This window comes from Equus quagga, chromosome 20 (assembly GCF_021613505.1).
Source record: "Equus quagga isolate Etosha38 chromosome 20, UCLA_HA_Equagga_1.0, whole genome shotgun sequence".
Lineage (NCBI taxonomy): Eukaryota > Metazoa > Chordata > Mammalia > Perissodactyla > Equidae > Equus > Equus quagga.
This window is the reverse complement of record NC_060286.1, coordinates 44,597,465-44,616,668: the sequence shown is the minus strand read 5'-3', so window position 1 is coordinate 44,616,668 and position 19,204 is coordinate 44,597,465. Positions and strand designations below refer to the sequence as shown.

At 63.1% G+C, this 19,204-nt stretch overlaps 1 protein-coding gene across 1 annotated transcript; it reads right to left on the bottom strand.

The window, feature by feature from the left end:
- Nucleotides 1-678: 678 nt before the first annotated feature.
- ADSS1 (adenylosuccinate synthase 1) lies at nt 679-18,968 on the bottom strand. Its single transcript, XM_046647860.1, has 13 exons — nt 18,714-18,968; nt 12,369-12,471; nt 9,511-9,573; nt 8,571-8,621; nt 8,169-8,235; nt 7,154-7,261; nt 6,973-7,054; nt 5,463-5,589; nt 4,793-4,947; nt 3,789-3,913; nt 2,554-2,651; nt 1,146-1,295; nt 679-1,065 (listed from the first exon to the last, which is right to left on the bottom strand). Exons 1-13 carry the CDS (start codon nt 18,903-18,905, stop codon nt 1,013-1,015), a joined length of 1,374 nt encoding a protein of 457 aa, XP_046503816.1. The 5' UTR covers nt 18,906-18,968; the 3' UTR covers nt 679-1,012.
- Nucleotides 18,969-19,204: the final 236 nt, after the last annotated feature.

Below are 19,204 nucleotides of genomic sequence, written 5' to 3'. Positions count from 1 at the left end.
TTGCTAGCGAGCGTGAAGTCACAGGAGTTTCCGAATTTGGCCCACTCCCCCGAGATGCTGTCACATGAGTTAGCGTCCCCACGGTGTGAGCCAGCCAGACCTTCCTGGACCAGTGGGTCCACAGGAAGCCAGCCGAGCAGGCACTTGACCGATTTCAGTGACGCCAGCTGACGTTCTCAGCTCTAAAAAGCCAGGATTTAACCCTGGCGGACTCTGCGTCTCTCCATATAATTCCTTCCCTCTCTGAAATGTTGAAAGGGCAGTTTTTCTAAGTTTGCCCCAAACCATGAGGAGGTGTTGAGGGAAGCTACACAGCTTCTGGTTGAGACACCATAAGCTCTCGGCAGCTCTTTGGTGACATTCGGAGGGTGACGGCAGAGGGTACCCAATCGAAGCGAAAAGAGGCTGCTGGCATGACTCCATCTCCCCGGGGCAGAGGGCTCAGGGATCTAGGTGACGTTGACTTCAACATGTAATTTGGGAAAACATATTTAGGACCCGTGTCTCTTACACGGGCTGGTTCTGTTTTGTCATCTGAACAAATGAACGCCTTGGCCCTGGGCCACCAAACACGTGCGTCGCCCGGACTGTTTGAGCGTCAGTGGCACCTTTTGGTGTTTAAAAGTCAAAACAAAATGACAACGTCAGAACAAAACACGTGCTAACCACACCGCTCAGTGGCTGTTGGATGTGTTTATTACCAAACTGCTCCAACCGGACACACGACCACGGGACAATGAACGTGCCCTAGGAGGTCTGTGTTTTAAGCGCTCCAGCTCATTTTAAATAGCAGGATTTTTTAAAATGTACACAACGCTGGCTTTCAGATGTTTAAAATCATTGCAGAAATCAACGGGTTGGGCTGAAGGCTTAGAGAGAAATACCAAATACAGGAACGAATTTTCATATTTCTTTGTTCACGGCGCCGGTTTTGTCAGTGAGGACCACGACGGCCGCTGTTTGAGTGGGACGGGGACCTGCTGCGGCCCGCTGGGATCGGCTCCATCTTTGTCTAAAACAGCTGGATCATCGAATCTCTTGACTTGCCGACACCAACCCATTTCACTGAAAAGGCAAAGGGTCTGTCATCGGGGGGGGGCGCGCGCGGCCAGGAGAGGGACGGCGGGCCGCCGCGGGGCACTCACCTGCCACTCCGATGTGATTCTCCACGAAGCGAATGTAGTTCTGGGCCTGCGGGGGGAGGTCCTCCCACTTCCTGGCCCCCGTGGTGTCCACTTTCCACCCAGGCAGCGTTTCGTATTCGACCTCGACCTTCTGCAGCATCTCCTGGTTAGCTGGGGGGACACACGGCGGGACGGATGGTGGCCCACAGACGTGCACTCCAGCCCTGGAGCAGACGCTGGGTGGCTCAGGACCCCCAGCCCAGGGCCTGCTTCCCCCGGGGGCTCAGCGGCGAGGAAGGTGAGTCGCCCTGACTGGTGTTCTCGGGGTTGGGGAGTGGTTCTCTGACACAGGCTGTCCCCCTTCCAGACCAGGCGGACACGTCCACCCTGGACATGGATTCACTATGCATTCTGCTGGAATATCCATGGTGACTCGGTGGAGGAACTCCAAGGACCCCATGGGAAATTCCAAGGGGCCCAAGGATCCTGAAGTGTTAAAGGATGCTGAAGGACCTGTCCCCGCTCCCCCACCAGGGCAGGGACCCCTCCTCTTCGGCTGGACTTGGAAGCTGACAGCAGATGCCGACTGAAGATGCTGGAACAAGCTGTCCACTGCGAGGGCCCTAGAGCCTCCATGTGCTCTGAGTTTGCACATTCCCTTGGGCCCTGGATCCCCTGGGGTCACGCCACACTCCTGCTGTGCCCTCTCAAAGCTCAGGGGTCAGCAGGGCTGGGGGACACTGCCAAGAGGGCACATGCGGCTCTTGTAGCCAAGCGGCGCTGCTGGGTCTACACTCGTGTGCTGGGAGGGGAGTGAGGGCAGCTCTGCACGGTCGGGGGGAGGAAGCTGCCCGTGGGCGTGGGCCGGAACCCGTGCCCCAGTCCAGACGCATCAGGAACTGTGAAATCCAGGGACGCAGCATCGCCCTCACACTTTTTAAAAGAAGGGACATGTGGGACCAGAAACCCCAGTTAGGGTTAAATAGTCTAACCGAAAGTGTGCTTTCTTAGTAAAACGTCATCTTCACACTTGCACAGAACTTCCGTTATCCAGAGCAGTCCATGTCTGCTAACTCAGGCGGGCTGCCAGTGCTCCCAGGAGGTGGGCCTTGACACCAAGGTGCCTGAGGGTCCCCCAGGCTCCCGGGGTTGTCGCAGAGTTGGTTCCCTCCTGCAAACCTGGGCCCGTCCCTCTGAGCAGCTCAAAAACCATGGGACACGCCTGCAGCCGCCCGGAGACTAGCCAGGCCTCCCCGTGGGGGTGCGAACCTGCGAGGTGGGGCGAGTCTTCCGAGATGAGCATGCACTCTTAGCATATTTTAAGTGCAAACCCTTATCCCCTCGTCTCCAGGAACCACAGTGACTTCATCCCGTGTAGCTGCCCAGCGGAGACCGCCCAATGGACAGGAGAGCCGCCATGCCCACGTACCTGGGAAGTAGGGGATCCTTTTCCCATTCAGCTTGTACGAGATGCCGACTTTAATCTCATCCAGGGCATCCAGGATGTCCAGCTTTGTTAAGGCCAGCCTGTGCAAAACCCAACAGAGACAGATGGGGGATGCCTTCGGTGATTGCTCACCCTTTGGTTTGGGTTCCACCCCTCGCCTCTCCTCCGCCATTTACAGTGGAGAGAAAATAAAGCTTAGGTAGTCTCACAAAGACGCAGTCAACTGGCGGGCCAGGAGTGCAACTTCTGCCGGAGCAAGCTCTCCTCACCTCGAATACCCCTCAGGACCGGTCAGTGGCTCCTGCCACACCTGCCCTCCGTCACGGCCGCCTTCAGGGTCTTAGCACCCCCAAGCGGCCAGTGCATGAGCCTCGTGCCTGTGGCTCGTTCATGCTCCTGTGGCCCGCCCACCCCCAGCCGCCCCTCAGAGACCAGCAACAGTGCCGAGACCACCGATGCCAACAACGGGGCAGCAGTTCCTGAGCGCAGGGCTTTCCCGCAGTGTGTTCCCTTTTCCTTTGATGCGCCCTCTGTGGGCAAGGCCTCGAGGCCTCCCGGGGGCTGTGCTCTGGGAGCCCGTGGTGGCCAGAGTGCATGGTGATGCCCGTCCTGTTCTTTGCCGTGGCCCTCGGCGCATCGTGGGGCTGCATGTTGTCTGCTGGCCCCCCGACCCTGCAGGAAGCCTGCTTCCCAGCTCAAGGGGCCTCTCTGGGGTGTCAGTGCTCCAAGCGCAGAAGCACATGGTCATATGCTGTGTTGGGATGGCGTGTCCCTCCCACGGCCCGGCCCCGAACCCTAACAGACCTGACAGGGATCCTGACAGTCTGGCTCAGCCAAGCCCAGCCCAGTTCCCATTTAGCAGAGTGTCGGGTCTGTGAGGACCAATGTCTGGCCTTACTCCTCATCCCTGGACGAACCACGTTAACCTCCTACAGGCACCGGGCACCCTCTGGCCTTCAGCCTGTCGCCTTCCCAGCACATGTGCAGGAGCAGACGGGAGGGCCGGCTCCGACGTGCCCTGGATGGGTCTCCACGTCACCCCCGTTGTGGCCCCGCCGTGCGTAAGGTTCTAGATGGGGTGCACAGCCCGCACGGGAAGACTGTGGCCCTGAGCCCTGATGCCCAACTCCACGTGTTCCCGTGCTATCAGAGAGTCAGGGATGTCCCGGGTGTGGACGGGCACCGGATGGCCGTGCAGTAACAAGCGTGCTGCTTACGCGGTAAATCCGTTGAGCATGTGGGCGTATCTCAGGATCATCAGGTCCAGCCAGCCGCAGCGCCTCTTCCTGCCTGTGGTCACCCCCCACTCGTGGCCGCGGCTCTGCAGCAGGTCCCCGATCTCCTAGTGAGAACAGAGCAGGACCATGTGTGGCAGGAAAGCCAGCCGGCCCTGCCTCTGCCTGCCCTGCCTCTGCCCGCTCTGCCGCAGCCACCTCACCCCTCCCCGCTCGTCCTCCCCACCCCTCCTCCCCTCCACCGCCCCCTCCCCCCAGCCTGGGCTCAGGGGAAAGCTTGAGGCTGCAGCCCCTACGAATCCCCTCCTCACACCTGGCTTCCCCCATCCCGTGTTCCTGGCTAACGGCCCCAGCTGAGGCTCCCACCGGTAGGGTCTTGCTGATGGCAGGTTGGGGTGCCGCCTGTCGAGAGCCGCCTCCTGAACATGCGGCCTCATGGGGGTGGGGCACAGCCTTGCTCGCCTTCCCCCTTACCCCTCGCTTAGGTGCCTGGAGGTGAAGGCAGAACCTGGTCTGTAGCTTAGCTTTGGGACCAGGCTTGTGTTTATTTCTCAGGGGGGTCCCATCCCTGCGCCCCCTGCCCTGTTAAAGCCACCAGACACTTCTGGACACGGCACGCTTCCCTTCCCACTCCGGCCCTCACACATACCTGCTTGGGACCAGAGCCTCGTGTCCTCACTGGCCATGAGGGCACAAGGCCAGGCTGAGAAGGGAGGCTGGTGGCATCCTGAGGGTTCCTTCCTGAGTCAATGGGGCCCTGAGCTGCAGCCCCCTCAGCCCGGTACCCGCTCACCTGCGGCACTTCCCAGGGGCGTTGGGTCATGGGTATGTGTGTGCACAGCATGTCCTTAGCATAAGCTTTCGTGGTGTGATGCAGGGGGAGCATCTTGTCACCCCCGCCCGCCTTGTGTGCCACTGCTCGCCCCACCACTGGGCACCCTGCCTGCCTCCGTGCCCCTATATGGCTCTCGGGGCCAGGGACTCACGTTGATCTGCTCGGTGGGGAAGGCGCCGATGCCCACGCGGGTGGTGTAGGCCTTCACCACGCCATAGACGTCGCCCACGTTCTGGGGGGGGATGCCCAGGCCCGTGCACACGCCGCCCACCGTGCAGTTGGATGACGTCACGAAGGGGTAGGTCCCTGCAAGACAGAGCCGGTCGGGGGGCCGCCTGCCAATCCCGCAGATCGCCCTGGCCCAGGGGTCCCTCGCCGCAGAAGGCAGTGGGTGGTTCAGCCCCTGCATGTCCCCTCAGTGGGGTCTCTAGGGCTGGCGGTCTGAGGGACCACCCTGGGGGAGTGGCCGGCCTGGGGTGCTGTGTGCTGGCCCTCTGTGGCTCATGTGTGAGTCTGGGGAGTGAGGGGAGGAGAAGGCGGGTGCCTCCCCTGGCTGCACCAGGCTGCCTGGTGCTGGTGTGTCCCTAGGACTGGTGAGGTGCTTCTCTGACAGCCCTGTTCCCTCCTGTCCAGCTCAGCCCTCTCTTCTCTCCCCTCCTGGCTGAAGTTAGGAAGACCTGGGGCAGCCTGATCATTTTCATGGGCAGGGACAGCAGCGTGACCGTGGTTGGTGGCCCTGCCACGCCCTGCCAGCAGCCAGCCCAGTCTCCCAGCAGATAAGAAAATGGGGGTTCCTTGGGATCAGCCCGGCTGGGACACACCGAAGTCAATGTCGAGGAGGGCCGCATTGGCGCCTTCCACGAGGATTTTCTTGGGGGGGCCGTGGAGCGCCTCGTACATGAAGTAAACGCCGTCCCGGACCATGGGTCGGATCCGCTCGGCAAAGCCCTGTGAGAAGGAGGAATGGGGCTACGGCGGGGCAGGGCTGCGTCCAGCCAGCCCCGGCCTCCACCCCACAGCCTCACTCTTCCAGCACATTCCTTCCCAGCGAGGGGCCTGGTCTGCAAAGCTGTCCTGAGATGGGAGCAAGCACTGAGGCGCCGGCTGGGTCGCGTCTGTGAGATTCAGCACCAGCCTCTCGCTGGCTGTTACGGGATGAATTGTATCCCCCAACTTCATCTGTCGACACCCTTACCCCCAGGACCTCAGAATGGGACTGTATTTGGAGATGGGGTCTGTAAAGAGGTGATCAAGTTAAAATGTGGACATTAAGGGGGACCCTAATCCAGTACGACTTGTGTCCTCATAAGAAGAGGAGATCAGGACACAGACACGCATACAGGGACGACCACGTGAGGACACGGGGAGAAGACGGCGTCCACACGCCCATGAGTGAACCCTCAGGAGGAACCGCCCTGCTGACACCCTGCTCTCGGACGTCCGGCCTCCAGGACCATGCGCCCCTGATTCATCCTCCCCGTCCGTGGTTCTTCCTTATAGCAGCCTGAGCTGAGACACTGTGAACGTGTCCACGGGAAACTTGGGGTACTGACCTTACTTGAAGGCGGGGGGACGAGCCGGACAGCCTGACGATTCAGTGACGTTTCCTACATGCGTCAGGGCCTGTGTCCGGGGCAGACTCCCCAGGTGGGCCTGCTGACCCACCTCCCCTGGGAGCGGAGGTGCCGCCCCCGAGCCCTGCTGTTTGAGGACAAGGCATCTGTGTGTGCCCCATGGACTCCGCGTGGTGGTGCACGGAGCTCCCCAGCCGCTGTCTTGCCCCTGTGGCAGCATCGGCCCATCTCTGTCCTCATTTACAGCCCCAGACCAGGGCTGGATGGGCTGGGATCCCAGCCTTGGAAACTTCTGAAAGGACTTTGCACTGACATCATCCTGTCCCCCGCCCCGCCCCTCTGAGAGCGAGCTGGGACCCCTTACCTCCTGCTCCAGATGGGACAGGGTCCGCCTCCTTCCCCCAGCCTGTCCTGGGCAATTTCCCAAGAAAGGAGGCAAGGAGCCAGGTGGAGCAGCTGAGCCCCCTGCTCCTGGAGAGGACTGCCCTGACCTCAGCTGGCCGGAGGCTCACACAGGAGGTCCACGGTCCCCAGAAGGCCAGCCATCCCAGAGTAATGCCCCATGATGGGTGTACTCCACGAGCATGCCATGAACGCCAGGTGAGATGTCACACCTCGGTGGGTCCCACTGCTGTGCTTCTCCGCTCCCTGACACTGTGCCCCAACACTGTCCCCCCGACATTGCGCCCCGACACCATCCCCCCCACACCACCCCCCCCCTGACACCGGCCCCCCGACACCGCCCCCACAGCTCTACCTTGAGCTTTTTGAGTTGACCCTCAACATCTATTTCCAAAGTGGGGAACATGGACTGGTGCTGGTGGGCCAGGTTCTTGAATCTGCGGAAGTGACAAGGACCGTGACCCCTCACCCTGCCTGGATCCCCGAGTGCCCTCCCACTAGCCGGAGTCCCCCTGGGCTGCAGACAGCTCGGGTACCTGGTGGAAAATTCGTCGAAGTCTGCCAGGAGGTCGCAGACGCGGAGGCCCGTGCGGGCCGCCTTGGAGGAGTAGGCTGGCCCGATCCCCTTCCTCGTGGTGCCGATGCTGAGAGATGGGGGCAGCAGTGAGCATGGGGGCGGGGTGGGGGACGAGCCTCGGGCACCCCGGGGAGGAGCCTGGAAACTTGGGGCCCCGCCAGGCGCCCCAGGCCTCAGTTTCCGCCCCTATGGGTGAAGGGTTGAGCTGGCGGCATCTAAGGTGCCGTCCTAGCAGCGGCACCCTGGAGTCTGGGAGAACCGCCAGGACCCCCGGACGGCCAGCTCTCAGGACCCAGCGGCCAGGCAGTGGCAGGTCCCAGTCCTAACCCTCCCCCGGGCCCCCCCCCCCCCCCCCCAGCAAATCAGCATGCTCAGTATTGCCACCTGCATCTGGCTGGGCCGTGTGTGCACACACACACGTGTGCACAAACACATGAGTGCATGTACGTGTGTCAGCACGAGTGTGCACTTGTGTATGAATGTGCACTCAGGTGTGTGAATGTGTGCAGTGTATGCACATATCTGTGCACATATGTGTGACCACGCATGCACATGTGTGTTGCATGTGCAAGTACATGACTCCATGAGGCAGGGTGCTTCTCTGCTTCACCCCTGTCCCGGCTTTGAGAACCACAGTCCTGGCATATTCTGACAACTGTCTTTGAAGGACAAACACATGACCACTGGGTGCCAGCGGGGTCCGGGTGCTGTGGTGGGAGCTGCTGCCCATGTGTGGGGTCAAGGCCGGCCCAGGACTCCAGCAGTCATGGTGGGCGCGGCCGGGAGGGCCTGTGTACTCCTCGGGGGTGGCAGTGGCGTGACCCCGGGGAGGGGTGGGCTTGTTGGGGTTTTGGGACTGGGGTGGCCTCGGGTGAACCGATGCTGTTCTTGAGGGGCTTCCATGGATCCATGTTCCCTCCCATCCTGCTGGACCAGACGCCCAGTCACCAGCCAGCGGCTCTTCGGACACTCACTTCTTCCCCTCCTGGGCCTGCCGCTGCACCTCCTGCAGCCCGTCGACGGCCTGGTGAAAATCAAACACTGCGGGCAGGCGAGGGTGCAGGGGAGACAGACGGGGTCAGGGCCTCGCCGTGCGCGCCCGGCCTCCCAGAGGGCTGGTCCAGTTTGAAAGGGGACACGCTGGCATCGGCATCCACTCGGCACCGACTCACTGTGACCCCGAATCCCCCTGGGCCTGTTTCCCCATCTGTCATGGGGACCGGGATCCCCACCTAGCACCCACCCAGAAGCTCTCTGAGACGGGCTCGTGGAGCCGTGTGGGCTGGGTGGCCGTGGAGGGGGCCACGGTGGGGTCAGCTGCTCAGGGGCCGGGGGTAGGGGCAAGCCCCATGCCAGGCCCCGGGGGAGAAACTCACCGAGGTGAGCTCGGTCAGAGATGACGAGCCTCTTCTCCCAGTCTTTCAGACCTGTGGGAACATGGCACACGTGGTCAGTGTTCACAGGGGGAGGACCAGCCAGCTGGCCCAGATCCTACCAGGCAAGAGGCCAAAATAGTCACCTCTGGTGCGTGGCAAGCGAGGGGCCCACCCCTGGTGGCTTCTCCCTCGGCTGGGTGTCCAGGACCCTCACTCCCAGGAGACGCCCACCCACATCCCTGTGGGCTGGCCCATCTCCCTGTGGGGCCTCCGTCCTGGCACTTCCTGGGGCCTATGTCCCAGGGAGGGTCAGGTTCCCACTCTTTCTGTTCATGCCTGCCCTGAACTTGAGCCTGAGGCCAAGGCTCTGCTTCCTCCATGGACCCTATCGGGGTCTCAGGGTTTCTGTGTCATTGGCCCGCCTCTAGACAACCTTTACAGGGTCTGACTGGCCCAGACACCCTGGCCGGTGGCCCCGGTCACTGCCTCCTGCCCCCAAGGAGCGCCCAGTAACCACATCCTTTCCTGTAGGCATAGTCAGCCCCACGGTCCCCAATCCTAGCTGGACATCAGCGTTCCCTGAGGAGCTTTGTCAAATTCCAGGTCCTGGGGCCCCTTCCTGTACTTCCTGAATCCACATTTCCAGGTGCCACCTGTCCCTAGTGTCATGAAAGCTCCCCTGAGATGCCGAGGCCACGACCCGCAGCCAGAATTTAGGGCCGCGGGGCTGCCCCACTCTCTGCTTTCTGAGCGGTGACCTGGCTTTCTGCACAGGCAGAGCCAGCAGGTGGCGGGCAGGGGCGCAGCCGTGGAAGCCGCCCCCGTGTCTGCCCGCCCGCCTGCCCTCGAGAGAAACCACGCAGCGAGGCGCCAGCCAGCACTGCCGCTAGGAACACTCACCTGCCCAGGGCAGGGTGAGTCTGCAGGGACTCAGACCTACCTTTCTTCTCATTCTTCTCTGCCTCTTCAAACAAGCCTGGTAAGTGGACGACCACCCCGTTCCCTGCAACACACAGACACGAGACCGCATCGTATCGCAGACACTGGGGACATACATTCAAAACAGCATGAAAGTTGCACCCCCGTGTTCATAGCAGGGTTATTCACAAGAGCTAAGACGTGGAAGCAACCCAAGGTCCATCGAGGGACGCACGGATAAAGAAAATGTGGTCTATCCACATGATGGAGTATTATTCCACCTCAATAAGGAAGGAAATCCTGACACGCGCTGAGGACATCATGCGGAGTGAAATAAGGCAGTCACAGGAGGATAAATCCCGTATGATTCCACTCATATGGATCCCTGGAGTCGTCAGAGTCATAGAGACAGAGAGCAGAATGGTGGGTGCCAGGGGCTGGGGGAGGGGACAGGGAGTCAGTGTTTAATGGGGACAGAGTTTCAGCTTGAGAAGATGAAAAGTGCTGGAGATGGACGCTGGGGATGGCAGCACATGTGAATGTACTTAATGCCACTGAAGTGGACACTTAAAAATGGCTAGGATGATAAATTTATGTATTTCGTCGCATAACAGAAATGACCCAAACAAAACAAAAGCCAGCATGAAGCATTTACAGAGTCGGAGAGCAGCCTGGCGGTGGCTGGGGCTGGGCGGGAGGGGATCACCAGCACATGGGCACGAGGGCAGTTCTCGGGGTGATGACAAAGTTCTAGAACGGAATTGTGACAGCTGCACAACCGTGGGTACGTTTCAGGGCACAGAGATTAAACCTTGATAAAACTGTGACATTTTATTTAAAAGGAATGAAAATGGGAAAGCAGGAGGCACGGAGAAATGCAGCCCAGGACCCAGCTGGCCTCCAGGGAGCCGGGCGTCCCCTACACATAAAGCAGACGCAGGGTCTGTGCGGATGTTCTGCACGGCAGAGACTCGCCTGCGGTCACATAGCACCATAGCGCGCGGTCCAGCTTAGAGCCGGGCGCTGGCCCTTTCCTTTAAGACCAAAAGCAGCTGGGCCAGGCTGCCTGCTGCCTGCCTGGGGCGAACTCTGCTCCTCTGCGTCCTGGCCAGGGTTGGTGGTGTCACAGGCTCGGCCGAGGGAGACAGGACATCAGTCCAGTTGGGAGTGACTCAGAGACTATGCAAGCCACACTGAGCACAAAAGGTCACCTAAATGCCATGGCGTCCTGAAATGCCATGTGGCAGGGACCCGGGGAGTGCCCCAGGCTGAGGGAGCTGCGTGCGCTTGGGCACGTCCTGCTCTTGCTAAGCCAGCCCCTCAGGGTGCTGTCTGTCGCACGGACGGCTGAGCCGACCCTCTGCTGATGCTCCCTGGGGACCGCCCAGCGGGGGCTCCAGCCACCAGCCCTGACCCATCCCCAGCTCCTTGGAGGCTGGGCAGAGTGCCCTCCTGGGCCAGTGGTGCCTCCCTGGCCTCATTTCCTGCCAAGTGGGCCCAGGCCCCCAGCCGATGGGGCTGATGCTGGAGAAGCCTTCCTGGGCTCCAGGCCGGGGGTGCAGGCTAGGGCCCCTCACATGAACCAGGGTCGTCGTGCACTGTCCTCAGCCACTGCCGGGCCGAGTCTGCACCCCGTGGAGAAGGCCCTGGGCGGCCCTCCTCCTGCTCAGCCTGACTGCACGCAGCCCGCAGCCCTCGCCGACATTGTCCTTCCTGTGCTCCCAGGGAGTGGGCCGGACACTGTGTATCGCTGGGCGCACCCCAGCAGCTGCAGCCCCTGCGTCCCGACCTGGGAGGGGTGGGCATAGATACGTCTCAGGGAGGTCTTGCTAAGTTGTGGAAAGAGCTGGAAGGAGAAGTACTGGAAACTTTGAGAGGGCAACCCTGGGCCTGGCCTGGCCTAGGGGACCAGGAAAAGCTCCTGAGCAAGGAGGCCATGAGCTGAGGCCAGGATGATCATTCGGGCCTTGTGACTGAGAGAGAGAGAGACAGAAAGAGAGAGAGACAAAGAGACAGAGAGAGAGAGAGAGAGAGAGAGAGCGAGAGAGAGAGAGAGAGAGAGAGAGGGTGGCTGCCGCGAGGGCAATGCGGAAGGGCTGGGAGCAGGGAGCGAGGTGGCCCCTCTGCAGCGTGGGCCTGGCCTGGCTGAGGGAGGCCTCTGGGAAGCCGGCCCCGGGAGCGGCCAGGAAGGGCTCAGCTCCTCCACCCAGGCTCGGCCTCCATCCACGCAGCAGGAAGCCGGGCCTGTCGCCTGCACACACACACAGACATGCACACTTGCTCACACATGCACAGGCATGCTCACTCACAGGCATGCACACGCACACAATCAGTCCCCTAAGCACACACATTTACACACAAGCACACTCACACAATGCCTGCATACACACATGCATAGAAACTTAAACACACGCACACTCACCCACTCATGCAATGCACTCATGTGCTCACACACACGTGTGTACACAGCCCCCTACACACCACACTCACTCACGCACGTGCATACAGGCACGTGCACACACTTGAGGTCTGAGAGTTCAGTGGAGGCTCCTGTGTCCTCTCTCCCTTTTGCCCAGGCTGGGCGGGCATCCTGGGCTCTGGGCTCTGAGGACAGGCCCCCAGATCAGATTCCTCTGCGAGGGCTCCCACATGGGAGCTGAGACCTCAAATCCCTCCCCACCCCCACCCCCAGGCCGAGCAGGTTATCCTGCAGAAGCTTCTGGGCAGGCCAGGCAGGCCGAGGTCCAGCCCAGCTCTCCCCCTGCATGCAGCCCTGCACATGGGGCCCCTGGCCTGGATGACATCCCAGGCCTTCCCGCTCACATGCTTGGAATCTGGGTGTCTGTGCCCAGTCCCAGCGCGGGTGGGCGGGGCACTCACCAATGAAGGACACAGCCTTGGTGTTGATGATGCCGCTGGGCAGCAGGTGGAAGTCGTACTCCTTGCCATCCACCACCACGGTGTGGCCAGCATTGTTGCCCCCCTGGGGACAGAAACCCGGCTGAGTGTCCAGGAGCCCGGGAACTTGGACCCACCCTGGAAGGGCCTGCAGGGTGCCCAGCCTCTCCAGGCCAGCTCTAAACGCAGGCACTCAGGAGCCGCCTCTGTGCTGCCTGGGGTGGCGGTTCTGTCCCCCAGGGTGCGTGAGATACTGTCCACGCTTGAACTCGGGAAGTCTGGTTAAGTGGTCGGCTCTGATGTGTGTCTGGGCCGTGCTGGGTTAGTGCCCTGCCCCTTGGATGGGGTACAGGGCCTGGCCAGGGGACTGGCAGGAGAGGGGCTGGCCCAGGCTGGTCCCAACATCCGGGACCATCTCGCAGGCATGTGCTGATGCCCCAAGGAGGCTGGCTCAGCACAGGTTCTGAAGCCGGGACACACTCGGAGCCCCGCCCGCCCATGAGGCCCCCTGATGCAGGAATGAGGGGGCCGCCCTTTCGGGAGGTACAGACTCAGGTGCCCATGGCCTGAGCTGCCATGTGCCACACAGCCCGAACTCTGCGGTGGCCAAGGCCGGGCGAGGCAGCACCGCCCCTCTGGGGCCGGGTGAGGGGAACAGGTGCCATCCCGGGCCAGCAGGGCCAGCGCCCCTCACCCCCCTAGGAGGGACCCCTCCCTTTGGGCCCACACCTCCCACTAAGAACAAAAACGAAAAAACAATTCTGACGCCAGCTGGGATCTGAGGACACCTGGGCAACAGGCTCGCTTCTTTTTGGAACTCCTGCTGACCATGGCTGAGGTGGGCTGGGGGGTGGGGGGAGCTCCCTGGTGGGGGCACCTGGGAAGGTTCCCGCCACGAGAGGGTGCTGTGGCCCCCCAGGCTGTTGGTCCCTCCCCTCCCCTCCACCTGTTCAATGGTCTGGGGAAGATTTACAAGTCTCCCAGCCCCAGGTGGGGGCAGGTGGGGTGCTGGGGGCAGCGAGGTGCAGATGCCAGGAGACCCCAGGCCAGGGGCTCCCCCTCCTGGACCCCACTTCATGCATGAGTAAATTAAGAGGTGGGGCTGGAGCCCTAGTACATCCTGCAACCTCTCCGGTGCGCCCGTCACCCGGGCTCAGGCCCTACGATGGGCTCCAGCTTCCCGAGATGGCCTTGCCAGAAACCAGCTCCACGAGGTCCCTAGACACCCGAGCCGTCTGCTTGGGGAATGGGTGTGCGAGGCCGCCTGGGTCTGCTCCCCACGCCTCTGACACACGGTCATTCAGAGGTCAGCTGGAGGACTTCGCGGCAGGTCTGCCGTCTCTAACAGACTCCTGGGGTCTCCGTGATCCAGGTCTGCATTCCTCGCCCTGCCACACAGCTCGACTGTGTCCGGCAGGCGGTCCTGCCCCCTCCCCGGCGGGGTCCAGCCGGCCCTGGGACTTCCGGGTGGTTGGCTGCGGGAGCCAACGGCAGGCTCTGAGCAAATGATGGGGGAGGCAGGAAGGACAAGGCGGCGTGGGTCTGGGAGCCAAGGAGGGGTGCCCCACAGCACACTAGACAGGAGGGGACCACAGGGGCTTCGGGTGGGAAGGGCGATGAAGGGAGCTGATGCTGATGAGGTGGGGGGAGGAGGGGCACCAGCCACTGCGGCCCAGCCCTGACCGTCAGAAGGGCTGGGCGCTTCCTGCAGACCCCAAGTCTGCCCCTGGATGCTGCTTCAGCCCATCTGACGGTCAGGGTGGGACGGCCAGTAATTCAGAAATGCCCACGGTGACTGACAGGCCCCGGGCTTGGGGTCATGGCACCCTCCCACACCCTGTGCTTGCTCTGCCCTCGCCTCAGCACACCTGAGGGGATCCCCCCACTCGAGGTTCTCTGCGCACATTCACACCCACAACCACATTTGCACCCGGGGGGCGTGGCTCCATGACAGATAGGGAAACTGAGGCCCTGGGAGAAGGGGTCTGTAGCAGAACCCAGGCTAGACCTGATGGCAGGCTGACTGCCTCCCTGCAGACGCTCTCTCCTATGTGCCAGACAGCCCCCCAAGGCCGCATTCTGTCTGCCATGGCCGGCACGGCTGGCCGCCAGATGAGCCCAGACACCCGCCTCCCACCCCCTGCGCTCCGAGTGCCCAGTGCCAGCGTCAGCTGGCCGAGGACACACACACAGAGGAGGAGCGCCGCCCAGCACATCCCCCCTTTGTTTGGGGTAAACACGGGCGCCTGGGGACAGGGGCAGGTGTCATGGGCCAGTGGGTGTCAGATGACCCCTCCAGTTGCAGGGACCAGGCGTCAGGCCACAGGCCACTCCCAGGGACAGGAGCCAGCCCTGGAGGCCTAGCCCAGGGCCTGCTGACCTGCAGACACACCTCCCAGCCGCTCTGCAGAGGTCCAGCTTGCCTGTCCCAGAGACCCCATGTCCTCCCCCAGGTACATGCCAGCAGGCAGTGGGGTCGGGGCAGAAGCACCCCAGCTGCCCTCCTTAGACTTGCAGCTCAGCCCGCAGTCTGCTCGGGGCTGAGGCCTGGTTTGGAAAGCCACTTGGAGGGGGGAGCTTGTCCAGGGTCCCCATGGGAGCGTGGGGGAGAATGCCTGTCCGCAGCCCAGTCTGGCTGCCCCCGTGGGGCCTCTGCCTCTGGGCTGCTCTCAGCCTCCCTGGCCCACGTGCCTGGTGCCCTGCAAGAGTAAGTAAGGATCGTCCTGAACCTAGGGTGGCTGGGGGATTCCTGGGCTGTCTCACCGTCTGCTCCACACTTGCTCATCCCTTCCATTGCCCTGGAGGACAGGCTGAGTCAGGCTGGGAGCTGGGCACACAGGCAGGCCATGCATCGGCCCCTCGGAGCTCTGCCTGCCTCCAGGGTCTCCCCTCTGATGGAGCCTGCGCTCAGGCACAGCTCTGAGCCTCCCAGGGATGCGGATGCCACTGTCGCCCCCAGCCCAGCCTGCTCTGCAGCATCTGTAAGGGCCTCTCTCCACCAAAGGCCTCATCACACCCTCCTCGCCTCCATGTGGGACTCCGACAGGGCTCCGTGTTGCTCCCGATGGAGCACATTCTGCAAGCCTCATCCCCATGCATGTCCCCTGCCTCAATCTCCTGCATCTGCCCATTCCTGCCCCTTCCACCACCCCTGGCCCGTGTACCCTGCCATCTGCTTGGGAGTCCTTCCGCTGACCTCCTCTGATCTGGCCGGGCCCCCGTCCCTCACGACCCGCTCAGCCACCACCCTCTCTGTTCTTCCCCTGACCCCCACCACACGGTCCTCACTCTGCTCTGAACAGCTCCTTTGGCCCCGGGTTAGCAGGGAGGCACCTAGCCTGGCCTTTCATCCCTGTGACACAGCCCCCCTGCCTCTGCCATCGGCGGCACTGGGGGGCCAAGGACAGTTATCTCCTTGGCAGAGCCCCAGGCCTCCGAGCCCCAGACCCCCTCTCCCTCACGTCCCCTGACTGTCTCTGACAGCCCTGCACCCCATGCTCCTGGGCTGTTCCCGTGTCTCCCCCAGAGCACAGAGCCTGCCCGCCTCCCCCGGCCAGCTCACTTGGGAGAGGGACCACCTCCTCTGCCTCTGTGTCCATCTCCAGCCCTGGTCTGTGGGCGGGACAACGGGACTGAGGGAGCAGAGAGGTGAACTGGGGGTGGGGCAGGCTGCTCGGGGGCTGTGGCTGTGGCCGGGTTGGGGGAGGAGGCCTCTTGGCAGCAGCTGCTGCATGTTTATCAGGACCATGCACATCACACAGCAAGGGGCTGCTCTCAGGGTGGGGACACACTTATGACTCACTTGTCTGAGTGGGACCCCAAAGTTCACCCGCCCATGCAGTGCCTCACCTTCTTTTGGTACCTGCTGGCAGGCTCCTATCACTCATTCATTCATTCATCCAACCCAAACAGAGCTGCTCTCTGCCCCGTGAGGCGGTGGGGCGCGGCCTGGGAGGCAGGGGTCCTGGGCCCCGGGTGGTCTGCCCTGGCAGATGTCCCTGCAGCCAGGAGCCGCTGTGCAGCCCCGGAGCCGGCCTCCCCTGCAGCCACCGCTGGGTGACCAGAGCCATCAGAGGGCACAGACGTGGAGGGGAGGCTGCTTCTAGAAGCAACACCCGGCATTTCCAGCCCAAGGCAGCCGCCCCGCTTCCCCCAGGAGGCCCCTGGACCGGCCCGGGGTCTGCAGTGGGGCATTTCCTAATACCCCCGTGGAGGGAGGTCCCAGAGCACTGACAAGCTGCAAGATGAGGCCCCCAATGAGTGAGGCCACCGTGTGCATCGCCACAGCTCTCCAGCAGCAGCTCGAGGCTGGCTGGCCCTTCCTGGGGGGCCACCCTGGTGGGAGACAGCCCTGGCTAGACGAGGTGGTGGCATGTGAGCTCACAGTGGAAACCAAGAGAAACCCACCCCGGTACCCTTGTGCTGAGAGTGGTCAGCACCCAGAGCCCAGCACTGCCTGCTCTGCCGTTGGAAGGAGGGGAATTTTCAATCCCAGCCAGCGAGCGCTGAGACCTGGCCAGCCCGGTCGAGGGGCCCAGCACCTCTGACGAAGGTGATTGGGAAGCGGAGGGAGGGTTGGGAGTGAAGGGCTGGTGACCTGGGGCCTGGGGCCTGGGGCAGGGCGCTGCAGGGGAGACCAAGGCCACAACGGCCAGTCCAGGCAAGCAGCCCAGAGGCTCCTATCGGGAGGGGGTGGGGGTCAAGCAGCAGGAAGGACACTGGGCAGACACAGAAAGAGGGAGCCCGGTGGACGTGTGGGGACTTCTAGGAGGGGTGGGCAGAGCTCCCAGCCGAATGGCTATGCACAGAGCGCACAGAGAGTGGGCAGGGCCTGGCCTGCTGACTCGGGTGGCAGAACAGGGAGGGCCCGGTTCCAGAACCATCTCCACAGCTGGAAGGAGGGCTGGGCAGCCTCAAGATGAGGGCTAAGGGTAAGTGCAAAGTCCTCCGGTCACTTCAGGAGGGGAGACGAGCCAAGATGGGCGTGCAAGGCTGAGCAGAGCCAGCCGTTTACATGGAGGGCCCTGGGCAGCACTGCAGCAGACAGGCCCGAGGAGGGGACGCCTCGTGCTGTGGGGGAGAGGAGTGGCAGCCCCCCAGCCAGGCGCCCAGCTGCAGGGGGACGAGGGCCCTTGCTCACGCAGCAGGGCTCTGGAGGCTACCTCTGGCACCTGGGGGCCCTAGGAGAGGAGTGGGCTTGGGTGCTGTGGCTCAGGGCAGAGAGAGGGTGGGAGACTTCCCGCGATCCCAGGAAGCACCTTCCAGGAATCACTGTCCGCATCAGGCAGGAGTGGTCCAGACAGCTGTTGAGGCTCATGTTCCCGAGCCAAACGCCTTGGGACCATGCCCTTCTCGGGGGCATGCCCCGAGCCCCAGCCGTCCGTCCTGGCTGCAGGTCAGGAAGGAGGTCACAGAATATGGGAGAAGGGGTTCACAGATACCCCTTCCCCATTTTTCGCAGCATCTCGGGGCGTGGCTCCAAACCCCAGCAGCGCCAAAGCGTGCACCCCAAAGCTGACCCCTTTGCCCCCCGAGCTGTAAGTCAGCCCACAGCAGCAAGCGTGGCTCCCTGGCCCTGGCAGGAGGGAGTGCCCCGTGTCGGTCAGAACAGACAGGGCCCCACCCTGGGCCCTCAGGGGACAAAGTCTGTGTCCGGCCTCCTCAGTGCCACTGCCAGCCACCGGGTCACTCTGGCCAGAAGTCTGTGGCTCCTCCCTCTCCCTGTGTCTGGCCAGGACCCTCCTTGTCCCTGCCCTGCCTTCCTTCAGGTCCTGGCCCCTGTCCTGCCCTGGCCTCTGCCTCCTCCTGGCTGACTCCCCAGCTCACCCTCCAGCCCCTCACCAGTGTGCACTGATCCCCATGTGGAGTCAGCCAGCCCTGACCCAGACCCAAACAGAATGAGGAAGGGGGATGTCTGGGTGGTCCTTGCCCCACCCCACCCCAACACGCTGGAGAGCCAGCGTCACACTCATGGCACACTCCACCCCACGAGGATCGGGTGTCCCCAACTCAGCGACTTGTATTTATAGCTCTGCCGCTGGCCCACAGCCCTGGAGGGTGGGGCTGGGTGGGGAAGGCGGTCCCTGGGGGAGGGAGTGGGCGAGGGGTGTCAGGTGCCGGGAGGGAAGGGTGTGCGGGTCTGAGTGGCAGGGGGGTTGTGTGCGTGGGTGGTGCGTGCGTGTGTGAGTGGGTGGGGGTGGCCCCTGGGAAAGGTGTCCCCAGGAAGGAAGGTATCCAAGAGGCATGTCTGGGTCGGGACGCGGGAGAGCAGGAACAGGGTCTGTCTGGGTCGAGGGGGGGGGGGGGACCCGGAGCCCTGGCCCGCACCTGGCAGCGGCTGATGATGTCGGCGTCCGTGGCCAGCAGGTCCACCACCTTGCCTTTGCCCTCGTCCCCCCACTGAGCGCCCAGCACCACGGTCACCCGGGAGCCGGTCGCCGCCGCCTCCTGCTGCAGCCGCCCCCGCTTGACGCCGCCCGCGCCGGGGGGCCGGTCGTTGGAGGCTCGGGTCCCCGACATGCTGGCTCGCTCGTCCGCTGCGCCGGGCCGCCCGAGAGCCCGCCGCGGCCCGCGCGCCCGCGCCATTAAAAGGAGCCGGCCCGGGGCGGGGGGCGGGCCGGGGGCGGGCCCGGCGGGCGCCGTGACGCGCCTCGGTGACCTCCGGGCGCCGGGTCCCCGCCCCGCGCCGCCCCCTGGAAGCCGAGTTGGGCCGCGGGCACTTCTGGGGGGCGCGCGGACAGACGGCGCGCTCCGGGGTGCCTCCAGCGGGCCTGGCCGGGTGCGCCCCATGAATGCTAGTGCGGGGCTTTTGCTCTCGA

What these genes read in the sequence shown, in the direction of transcription:
- ADSS1 (XM_046647860.1), bottom strand. Translation starts at nt 18,905, where the DNA reads ATGTCGGGGACCCGAGCCTCCAACGACCGGCCCCCCGGCGCGGGCGGC. An exon ending in AAGGATCCCCTACTTCCCAG is followed by an intron (nt 1,296 to 2,553) that starts GTACGTGGGCAT and finishes GTGTCCCCCCAG; the next exon opens with CTAACCAGGAGATGCTGCAG. An exon ending in GAATCACATCGGAGTGGCAG is followed by an intron (nt 1,066 to 1,145) that starts GTGAGTGCCCCG and finishes TTGCCTTTTCAG; the next exon opens with TGAAATGGGTTGGTGTCGGC.